General features: G+C 40.2%; 1 protein-coding gene across 1 annotated transcript in view; it reads right to left on the bottom strand.

Moving 5' to 3' along the window:
- The window catches only part of LOC119410593 (lissencephaly-1 homolog), a 40900-nt gene that overhangs the window by 6981 nt on the left and 21715 nt on the right, over positions 1-12204 (bottom strand). The window contains exons 3-6 of the mRNA XM_037677481.1: positions 8204-8288; positions 5324-5398; positions 4738-4944; positions 292-460 (exon numbers count right to left, since the gene is read on the bottom strand). Of these exons, the coding sequence (XP_037533409.1) occupies positions 292-460; positions 4738-4944; positions 5324-5398; positions 8204-8288 (536 nt within the window). The remainder of the gene's footprint in view (positions 1-291; positions 461-4737; positions 4945-5323; positions 5399-8203; positions 8289-12204) is intronic.

Genomic DNA, 12204 nt, shown 5'->3' with positions numbered 1-12204 from the left:
GCAGGAGGCTCAGTGAAGATCACTTTTCTCAGATTTCAGGGCACATTAAATCTTAAATGTTGCCACATCTATCATAAAATAAACTGAATCCAAGTGATGCGTTCAAACATGCTTGTTTTGGTACTGAAGAGTGTTTCTGTCTCTGAACAGGAGCCTGACCGCAAGTGACAACAAACATTGTTTGCTCCACCTGAGCCTTGTGTAGAAGTCAAACAGGATTTAGACAGCAGTGATCTGGAAACGATGACAGCACAGGAACAGCTAAAGACACTGATTGTTTTGTCCTCGTACCATGCATGGTCCTGATGCACTCAAAGCCTTGGAAGTCCCACAGTTTGATAGTCATGTCAGCAGAGCAGGAGGCCAGCAGTTTGCCAGTCTGGTCAAACGAGATGTCCTGCACTGAATCCGTGTGGCCTTTCAGTGTGCGTTCAAAGTCTCCCGTCTCATAGTCCCACACCTGAGCACAACAGGATATTCTGTCATTACTTTTCAAATCGTTTGCAAACGTTAATGACACAAAACTAAGTCTGTAGCACTAAAAAAAACAAACGTGTCTGCTCTTTAAATTAAATTGCATCCGTTTTCCCAGGACCACCTCTGCTTTTCATCATCATATTTTCTCATCCGAGCAGAGTGACATGCAGACATTATAAACAGGAAACATTTAAAACTTGAACAAATTAAAAATAAATCCTAGTTTAATCCAACGCTTGCACTGCAGACATTATGTAACCCCCGCATTCTGAATCAAACAATCTGCAGCAAAGTATAGTTTCTCAAGCAGTTTTATTAAAAGTATTCCTACATAATAAAAAAAAACAGTTTATTGTGTCAAGTTTGGCACTGCCTGTTGGGGTGTGGACAGAACATGGTGTGAACAGCAGCCCCCCCTCTTTAGTCTGAGAAAGCTGTTGCGTCTGTGGCTTTTGAGCAGACGGTTTGTCGCAGAAGGATAAACCCTCCTTGCTTCATCTCTCAGGGTGAGGGGATTTTGGCCAGACGGTGACAGGAGACCTGCACCCTCTCCTCCCCCATCCTTGCAGTTCTTTTTCCCTTTGCTCCAAAAGGAAGCTACGGATGGCCATGAAGTCTAAAATACAAACTTGTTACCCCATTTTTCATTAATAATGTTTGTGCGTATTTGATGGGAAAAATGCCCATCGTTTTTATGAATAAAAAAGTTCCAACAACAGTTCCACGCTTAGTATTTTACATTTTTGAAGTAAAGTTCATGTGTAAAAAAAAACCAACATGTATGGCGGCAGCTCCTCACATTTAGGAGCTGATCATTTGCATTCTGTCCACAGCAGTAAAGAGTTAACACATGCAAATCAATGGAGATTCATTTCCATTTAGTTAAAACAGAAATGTGCACAGTGTTGTTGATGCATCCAACTGTACCTTCCTCAGTGTGCACTTTCAGTCCTATCAGATGTTTCAGTTTAAAGAAGGTATTAATAATAACTGCATGTTTGTACAAGAGTTGTCTGTTTTCAGAAGAGATGGAGTGACACAAACCAGGCCTGGTTCGGTTTAGCTACTAATAAGACCAAACGTTTGATAATTTTATAAGGACATGATAAACATCAGAACGATTCTGACCACCATAATTTTAAAATCAAGTCCAGTGTCAGGCTGCATCGGTCCACATAATCTAATAAGTTTTAAAAGCAGGGTACACAGGGCACAGTTACATTTACTTTGGAAACTGGACCCTTAAAAAAAACTGCTTGGTACAACAAGTCAGTATTGAAAACTTCAGAATATTTACAAGAAAGTAAAACATTGCATTATGCTTTGAACAGACACAAAACATCTAATATATTTTGTTCTGCATAATGAAAACCATTTTCCTGTGCCAGATCAACATTATTTACCGTTACATATCAAAATTATAATAATGGTGTGCAGGGAGCAGTAAAAAAGAGCTGCTGGCTCTTGAACTTTACGATGCAAAGCTCGGATGAGGCTGACAAAAGTGTACAAGTTATGAACTGAAATTAAAAAAAAAAGCAAAATAAGTTTTCTGGATTAAAACTAAAACTTGCCAAAATCACCTAAACCTCTTTTAAAAACGCAAGTCAATTACTGGATTGAGTTTTTTTTATTGTGCACATTAAACCTAAAAATAATTTGTTAGATATTATTAGATGTGCCAATTGTATTACCTTTGGAAAAATCTGTTAGCTATTTTTCCTTTTCAGAGTCTACATAAAGCTGAAGCACCTACTGGCTGTTAAACAGGAGCACATTATTATCAGACACTTCAGTCCTGGTCATCAAACGAGACACCTGAAATACAAAGAACGGTTCTCCGTGAAAGCTAACAAGCTTTTCAGCCTGTGTTCCTGTGTAAATAGCTCAAGGTCTAGTTTTTGTTCGAGCTTTAAAGAGAACGATAGGATGCGGGGTGGGGGCGGTCAGACTGAGCCACAGAGAGAAGAGGTAACCAAGAAAAAAATAAAATAAAATGCTGAACTGAAAAGGACGGCAGAATTTTAAAATCTGCTTCAAGGCCCAACTGCTCCAGAGGGATGGACGGATGATGGAGGGGTGTCATGGTGGAGCTGTTAATGCTTTAAGTGGAAGATAAATGAATAAATGAGGCAGGATGTTGCTGGGGGTGGTGGAGGGTTTGAGAGGGGCTGAGAAGGGGACAGTGCCAAAAGTGAGGAGAGGGATCCCTGCTGTGTGAGTGTAGCCAAGTAGGAAATGTACAAGTGTCTGTTATTGTCTCATGAATAAAAGATGTATAACAAACAGCTCAGCAGAGTATTGGCATTGTGCAGCGAGGCAGTGGAAAGATGCTGCGGCAATGATCCGGTCCAGGGGAAAACAATGGAGTTTATTTATGAAATATAGATGATACGGAGAGATGTGTTTGAGTAATCCAGGATAAATCGATACAATAGATGGAGGCCAGGAGGACACGATCGTACAGATCAGAAATATTTAACAGAATGACCAAAAAGCTTTGAGTGGCAGAGCTGCCCCTACGCTAGCACTAAAGTAAAAAGACCACATTTTCCTTGTCGTTTTGCATTTTGTACCCAGGGTCTCAGGAGGTTAAGCTCATTTGGGGGTAGAATATAAAAATAAATACTACAGGGCTAACATTAAAACCTTGACTAAGAGTTTTGATTTCCTTGTAAATACCCATGTACATCAACGAGGAAGCTCCAAAATAAAACTAATGTTTACAAGCTATATGAAGCCATACTGTACACACAAAAAATGTGAAAATGTCAGTTTTATTAACATCATAAAGAACGTCACCGGGAGGAGACCCAGAGGAAGACCCAGGACACGCTGGAGGGACAATGTTTCTCGGCTGGCCTGGGAACGCCTTGGGGTTCCCCTGGAGGAGCTGGTCCAAGTGGCTGGGGAGAGGGAAGTCTGGGCCTCCCTACTGCTACCCCCGCGACCCGACCCCAGATAAGCAGAAGAAAATAGATGGATGAATCATAAAGAAAAATATTAGCATATTTAAGTATTATCCATACAGAGTCACCACTGTTGTGCAAGCAGGGGAAGACAAAGACATCTGAAAAGCACATTTGGTGCAAATAAGTGAAAGTTGTAGTTGAATGGCTCACCGATTCATCCACAGGACACTCACTCCAGTTTAATATTAACGCCTCTATCTGGTACCTGGTTTAAAATCTGACATGACAGCTCATCTGGAAACAATATCCCTGTTATGAGTTATTTTCAGCTTTTAGATGATAGAAGTTATAAACGATGGTGACCGTTTAAAACTTAAGAAACAGAAAAACACTGACTAATGTCCATTCATCTATTTTCTTCTATATCTTCCGAGAAAACTAAAATGACTTTAAAGGATTTGTCATGTAGATTAGCTTTACTGGATGATGTGAAAAGAAGAAAAGCTGTGATTTTACTTGGATCATGTGATGTGTGCATTGTCATTGTTGCACGGTGCAAAATCAAACCTGCGACTCCAGTCCCAAGTTGGCTGCACTGCCACTGTCCCACAGCCGTCCCTCCATGATAGATGTCAAAAATATGAGATTTTTCAATCTTTTAAAAGTTATCTGGTTCTAACAATTATTAATTTTCTAAATCATTAAATGATTGTTTGGGGGTTACCACTCAAACCCCGCACCGCTCCATCTCCTCCCACAAAGTTACTCTACTTCTGTCAGCTCTCATCCTTACAGCTTTTAGTCACCGTATCTTTTCAGAGAACTTCCACCTTTGTCTTTCAACCCAGCGTCTTTGATTTCATTCTTTTCCTTTTGAGCCTCTTCACATCAGGAGATTATTTTACTGATTCAATGTGTTTTGCATCAAGAATGTCCCAAGTGCACTCGTTGATGTTGAAATGTAAAAACAACAACTCATAACTGTAGTGACAAAACACGACTGCTTATTTCACTCATTAATTACTAATTAATGAGTAGTGAATGATGCATTATTAGTAGGTATTTTTTTAATCAGAAGATTCACATTAAAACAAACAAAAAAATCAAATAAAAGCAAAATTCAAACAAATGTTTTGACAGAAACTATGGCTTTAACAGTGAAATTACTTTCTGCAGCTTCATTTAGAAAGCTGAATTTTTGAATGAGATGTTTTAAATCCCCTAAAAAGCAGCTGACATGCCACAATCAGGTAAAACATAAGGTTCAAAAGATGAATCTGCAGACGGAGGTTTGCTTAGAAACAAAACGTGTGTCCAAGCATCACCTCTGCCCTCCAGCAGGACTGACCTTTATTGTTGCATCCTCAGAGGCCGACACCATGACGCTGAAGACCGGGTGGAAGATAACGCGGGTGATCGGACTGCGGTGGCCACTCAGAGCGTACCTTTCTGGCGGGCGAGGGATCCACTCTTTGGGGTCACGCTTTTGACTTACGGGGCCACCCAGGGTGATTTCGTCTTTAGCTTCATTCAGTTTAGATTCAAGTTCCATCACCTGTCCAGATTGACATGCTACAAGTTAGGCATCTGTTGTCGAACACAAATACATCGAGATAATTCAAGCATATCGCCCACGGGGTGTTAGGATAAGTTACTACCACATAATAATAATAATAATAATGTGTATGTATTGCCATCATTGTACATCAAATTTAAGCTCAATATCTGTTAAACTGACTGAGCTGTATGAACACTAGTGCTCTTCCTCCTGCAGGAAATAATTACACAAGGACAGAGAAGCTAAATGTTCATGAAACAAACTTTTATGATTGTTATAACTGCACATTTTAACAGCTGGGTCTGACTTTTCAGCGTTTATGTCACAAGACTGTAACCCCCACGAGCATTTTGGTTAAGAAAAACACTCCACAGACCTTCTTTTGTAATCTGATAACCGAGGTCCATTTTTTTTCCAAAAGACCAGCATACTTCTTATCCAGTTCTTCATTCTGTGGAGAAACAACAGGCTATCAGACAAAGAAAGCCAATCAAAGTCACAGGCTCAGAGTAATCAGTGGGGGTTGAGGAATGGGGAGGGCAGCATGCTGAGGTCTGCAGCTATAGTAAGAAAGAACATGGACTTATTTACACACCACACACATGCAAAGGCTGGCTGCCAACCTAATGTACAACACACACACACACACACACACACAGGACACATGCATACTTTACACACAAACACACACACACTAGTCCTAATCCTTCTCACACGAGCTAATCTCTTGCAGAAAGCCTTAGGCAGCTTACTGCCACACAGACGGTACAGACCAGGCAGCAGAAGTGGAAGTTAACTTGTGGCCTTCCTGGCAGACACCAGTCTGATTCCTCCTGCAGGTTAATGCCACCATGTTTTACATAATAGAGGTGGCGCAGACACTAGCTTTCTTACTGCCAAGATTTTTTATTTATAGTTTAAGGATACGCCCATCAAGTTTTTAAATCCTAAAATGTATTTACTCAATTGTCTCATTAACTCATGGTTCAGATTACTGTTGTTGCAGGCAAAGAAAATGCAAAGTTGATGATGCTAATATTTTTTTGCCAATTGGTTTCAACTACAATCACATTTATTATGTTCAATGTGAGGTAACAAACAAATTAAAGGTGTATCTGACTGGGCTGCGACTGTTGGAGACTCAAAATTGTGTGAAAACAGACCAGCGACCAAGCGGCTAGTGAGCTGTGCAAGGCATGTTTTGTGAGACCATTTTCTAAAAATCAGTGTATTTTTGTGAGCACACAGCTCACACAATGTTCTGTAGGCCGTGCCTGTTATTTCCTAACCCATTTCAACCCACATCATACTCATTTTGGTCCACTTAGCACACACCATGGCAGCTGCCTCCACATTTATGAGTTAATCCTACTGGAGTGCACCTTTCAGATGTAAAATAAACAGCTTTCAACCAGTTCTTTAAATAATTATTATACATCATACGCATGGTTAGACCTGGACATTCAGGGCTGTAACCTCTGATGTTTTTGTCAGGAGGAGAGTTCCCATCTGAACTTTCCAGAAACCAAATTGAAACAAGTTTGAGATGCACTCTACAGCTCTGGGATTATTTTGAACATGTTCAAAACTCGAGCAACAAGATTGTGAGGCCCTTCGACTCAAGTGAGAACACTGAGAAACCCTGCATGGCATGAATAAACCAGAAGGACAGTTGTAGACTCTCTCTTGCAAATACAATTCAATTGCCAGCCTTCACAGCCCAGTGAAATACTACCTTAAATACAATTAAACATATTTCAAAAAGGTCTTCAAAACGCCACACCGAAAATATGTACTATATTCTTTTTGAAGCAGTTTAAACTTACAGTAGCTTTTGTACATGTTTGTTTTAAATAACTTGTTTGTATGAGTAAAACAGTTTGGTGCCATCCATGCCTTCAGGGCATTACTGACTATCAAAGCATTAAAAGCCCCACATTGACAGATACGTTTTCAGTGAGGGAGAAAACGAGTGTAGTGTTCCCATTTCACAGCTACACCCTCAGCCACTGCTGGAAACAAAGCAGACATCCTCGAGGTGTGGGGAGAGTCGAGCAACACCAGCGGCATTTATCACACTTCTTAATGGCAATATGCGATTCCTTAAGACTATTGTGAAGTGTTAAAAAATATATAATATATATATTGAATGAGAACAGGAAACCCAGTTTGGACAAGTCTGCTGTCATCTAATCTGCCATCTGCCTGATCGCCAGCGCACACAAAGACACAAAGATGCACATAAAACCACAAATGCCAGACTTTGTGCAGTCTGCCAGCCTATTGGCAATGATAAAATGAACATATGTGTGCTTGTCTGTGCATGCAGGTATGTTCATTAACTTTCCTGAACGGATAAATAAATAAAGCAGGACTATTAAATTTTTCTTCTAGTCTAGAGAGGCACTTGAAACTGCTGCTTAAAGAGCCATAAAGAGCAAAGGTGAAGAGCTTTTAATTCACACAGAGAATCCAACCGCACGCTGTAACATTCAGGCTTCAAAAAAATGAGCTAAAAATCCTCCTGCTTGTTTGGCATGAGTCTAACAAAGTGTGTGTGTGGCAGAGCATTAAAGCTGGGTGCACTGATCCCCCTGTGCCATTCATCTATTATTCAGCCTGCTTCCAAAGGGCTGCCACACGGAGAACGACTGGAAGAGGAACGGATGAAGACACAGCAGTAGGGTGTCACATGAACACAAGATAAAAAGCAAAGGTGATCTAGAAGGCAGAGAAAAGAGTGAAGGAGTTGAGCTTATGATGAAAAGAAGTTGAAAGACTCCAGTAAAACATTGGAGTCTTGGAGAAAATTAATCTAATTTAGCAATAAAGCACAGTCCTTTTAGGAAAAATATGAGCAATATGGACTACATTTTATCATTTAGGATTAAAAACAGACAAGAGAAAGTAATATTAAACAGAGCAAACCTTAAAATGTATACACACAAATGCATTATGAATTAAGTAGAAAGTACAGTAAAAGTATGGTATCACAGCTGCAATAAACTTGTTTTTTTAATCAGATATGTCAAAAATACATTAATTTCAGGTGAATTAAAAAAAAAAATCTCAATTAGTAAAACCACGCAGCATGCCCTCCTAACCAGACAGCACCATAATTGAGTGCAGGTGCTCCTGGTCACACTTGAGAACATGCTGACTAAAAGGAGAGATAAACTGGGAATCAAGACATACTGTTCTGTAAATTAGTGTGATTGGCTGAGCGGATGTGTGTATATGTTCTTTATCTACTCACATTATCTAATTCAGCTTCCTTCTTGAAAGTGGAATACGCTTCTTCATATCCATTTGAACGTAGATAATCCGCTATTGCTCGATTTCTGAAAGAAACAAAAGAGGAGCCGTAATTACTTCTTCTGATTAGCAGACAAGATGGGGGTTAAACTTCCACGAGACGCCACACACATACATGGAGACATGTTCAAAGCTCTGAAACAAAAAGCAGAAAATGAGCACGTTTTGGAAAGGTGTAAGACAAAGATGTAAATTTAATGTGCTTCTTACAGCGTTATCACAACATATAAAACAAATGCTTGCACGAATAAATTCAGGTTTTCAATTTTTTGTTTCAGTCCAGTTTCAAATTCAGTCCAAAAGACAGCCTCCTGCTTTTAATATAAAAACAGACTTTTCCTCTCATGCAACACAAACTGAAAGCACATCTGTCCAGCTTCTAATGAGTTCCTATTGTTGTGGGCAATTAATGGGATTGGACAACTCCCCATGGTGTGGACAATGGGGAAAAATGAGAACCAGTGTACATCTAACTACACCAGCTTACACTGTGAAAGAAAAACAGAATAATTTCAGAACACAGAAAGGATCTGACCACTGATCCTGCAGCACATCTCATTTTCAGGCTAGGGTTTACAAACACACAGACCCCCCCCCCCCCCCCCCCCGACTCTTTAGAAAGCCAACATATAGGTGGTGGAAACAGCAGACGTGTGTAACAATCCCATTACTTCAAATATGTGAAGATAGATGGACAGATAGCACGCAGACAATAGACTAGCCAGGCAGAGCTGGAAGCCAAGAAAAAGGAAGTTGTCTTCGTGCTTCAATTCTTATCCTCCATAGCCTCCATTGATGTGAGTGCACGCACACGCACACACACACACACACACACACACACACACACACACACACACAGAAGACTGGTTTATGACTGCAGATTCAGCAGCAGTTCAGAAGAGTTATTAACGAGGTTCAAGTCACTTAAGCTCAACAGTTCAGGCTCTTATTCTCCATCTAATTAGCTTCTCACAAGAGTGCAGAAAAGTGAATTATTTATTGTGATTCCTCCCCCCACCCAACCAAGATGTCTGACTTCTTGCAGGTAAAATAAGGTGCAAGACTTTAACTGCATTTTAAGAACTCAAAATAGTCTTAAAGGTTGGTTTTTTTTTATCTAAACCACACAATCCCACAATACATTTTCTTTTCTTTTTTTTTTGACAAAATGTAATCATTTAAACAGAAAGTCTAACACATTTTGTCACAATGTTTCTGTTTTTGAGGGTCAATTCTGATGACTTGATGCATGATCAACAATCCAGGTAGGATGACAAAACCTGAAATTTAAAACGTTTAAAAGACATGACGCAAAGTAGAGATTCTACAAAGCTGTGTTGAGTTTCACTGAATTATGAACCTGAATCAAATCTTGATTTCTACTTATTAACCTCTAATTTTCTCTGCGACACTGCAGCCTATATTTGCAATCTTTACACATTAATCATGCAGGAAAACAGACGAACAACAACTTAAGTAATACTTTTATTATTCCCTACTCTGTATTGTTTTAATAGAAAATGTGTGCAATTTGTGATAATTTCTATATTTTTCCCTCTACGATTCATCTCATATCTCCTTAGCCCTCCTTTGTTCTTGCACACCATTAATGCCAGAAGATGCCAGACGATCTGTCAGGCAGGCAATGCTTTGAGGTGCCAATATGAAAATGGTGGGGGGAGAACAAGCTGTCAGCTCAGTCTGTGCCCTCGTGCCATCTCGGTCAGTGTTGAGCTGCGAACCCCCCTTCTTCTTCAGAGCACCTGAATCCTCGTGACAACATAAGCTGACCTTATTACAGCTCAAGGTTAGCAGGAGGTTATCTACTCGTCTGACAGCGCGCTGCAAGTCTAGCAAAACTGCAGCGAGGGGGCCAAGGAGCACCAGCATGCCTGAGACAAGAACTAAACAGAAAGGAGGCACAGAGGAAGATGTGGAGTAGTGTTTAAAACTAAACACTTCCACCTCTACAAACAAAAATCAGGGTACAGAATATTAAAAAAGATCAGCTTCATGCAGCTAAATCACTTTTAAAGCAAACATTAATACCAGTTTCACTGTGTGTTGATCGGGGTACAGACATACTGGTAAACCATGCAGCGTTATTCACACAACTGTCGTTTGCAGAAGCCACACAACAAAACAGGTGAACAGAATCCAAGCTACAATTAATTTACACCCACCCACACAGCTAAAAAAGCAGTGCACAATAAAAGAATTGCAGTGCAGACACAGACACACAGAACCAACCACTCCCTGAGCCCATTGTTGAGTCTGAATGAGCCAGACAGATAAAAACATACATCAACGTGCAGTTTTCAACAGGCAGACTCCTCAGTGACAGTGGGGAAAACAAAAAACAGAAAAAGAAAGGAGGGAGAGGTGTACTGATGGCAACGTGAGGAGAGCAAAGCAACGGGTTTCCATGGTTACGAGGAGCCCACAGCTAGATGACTTGATGGAGAGATAAAGAAAGAGCGCAGGGAATGATGTGGACGAGGAGGGTCAATACGAGGGAAAAAAAAAAAAAATCATAGATACAAAAACAACTGCACATTTTCACCACCACTTCAGTAAAATCAGAGCTTTCCTTCATCCATGATAATCTGCAACTTGCAACATCTGTTTAAAGTGAAAGTAATCTCATCTCTACAGGTAAATCCTGGGGCTGACACCATAATGCAGCCGAATATTAAAAAGAATATTAGACACAGACACAAGTATGAGGCAGACAGCATGACCTCATCATTCTCAGGAAGGAGGCGAGTCAGATATACAGCATCACTGGTTCCTCTCAGTTTCTGCTTTATAAAGTAAAGTGCTATGTGTTGTCATCATTGTATGTTCCCATACAAAGATGAAATTGGTTCTCTGCATTTAATCCATCGCACCTGGGATACACCCAGTTGGAGCAGTGGACAGCTATGCAAGCTGCCCGGGGAGCAATTCGGGATTAGGTGTCCTGCTCAGAGACACCACAAGATATGCAATGACCAGGGATTGAACCCAGGACCTTCAGATCCCGAGTCGGCTGCCCTGCCCCTACACCATCTCAGCCCATCCTACATCTCAGAAGCAACTGACACAATGTCCTCCGACTGACAAGACCTCACAACGTGGTGCAAAACATTTTAAGATACAAGTCTAGCACTCCTTGACTGCCACCTGTATACCGGTGTTTTAAACTAACATGTTATGATGAGAAATGACAGTTACAGCTGTTTTGAAAATAACGTCATGCGACATAATATCTGTAGTTTCATTCAAATTTGCACGCAAGTTCATTATATATTTTGTTAACAGACAAACGGCGCCAACAGTTGATGCCCAAGTTTTGCTCAAAGATCTTGCGCGATGAGTAGCACTTTGTGACAACCACAGGAACAACCACAACAAAACTTTAGCTCAACATCTGTAAAATTTACAGAATTAATGCCATTTTCTGGTTTGTAAAGTTTAGTTGATTGAGTGGCCATCTTGAATTAGGTTGGTTCCAAAGGTTAATTGGCTGTAGAGGTGCATCCAGTGGTTTCTTCCTAAAAGTTTTGTTAAAATCCATGCAGTAGTTCACGATACTGTATCTTTCTAACAAAGTAGACTCCAAAAATGAATGATAAAGTTTTAAAGAACATCCATGCATGATCTGTTAGCTCTCAGAATATGTATTAAGCATGACTCTCAGCTACTACCACAGCATAATTTAGCTCAACAGCTCTAAAATGGACTGAATTAGTCATTTCTGTGTTTGTAATGTTGGATTAGCTGAGGTGACCATTAAAATGTTAATCAGTTGTAGTGTTACCTACCCCAACAATGGCTTTCTGAGAATTTCATTGAAATTTGTCAACTGGTTCATAATATTTTGCTAACAAACGCATTCACTCACTCTCTCTCTCACACACACACACACACACACACACACACACACACACACACACACAC

The sequence above is a fragment of the Nematolebias whitei genome, chromosome 6, assembly GCF_014905685.2.
Source record: "Nematolebias whitei isolate Nwh7 chromosome 6, NemWhi1, whole genome shotgun sequence".
In the NCBI taxonomy this organism is placed as follows: Eukaryota; Metazoa; Chordata; class Actinopteri; order Cyprinodontiformes; family Rivulidae; genus Nematolebias; species Nematolebias whitei.
Note: the sequence above shows the minus strand (reverse complement) of the source record. Positions and strands in the feature narration are given on the sequence as shown.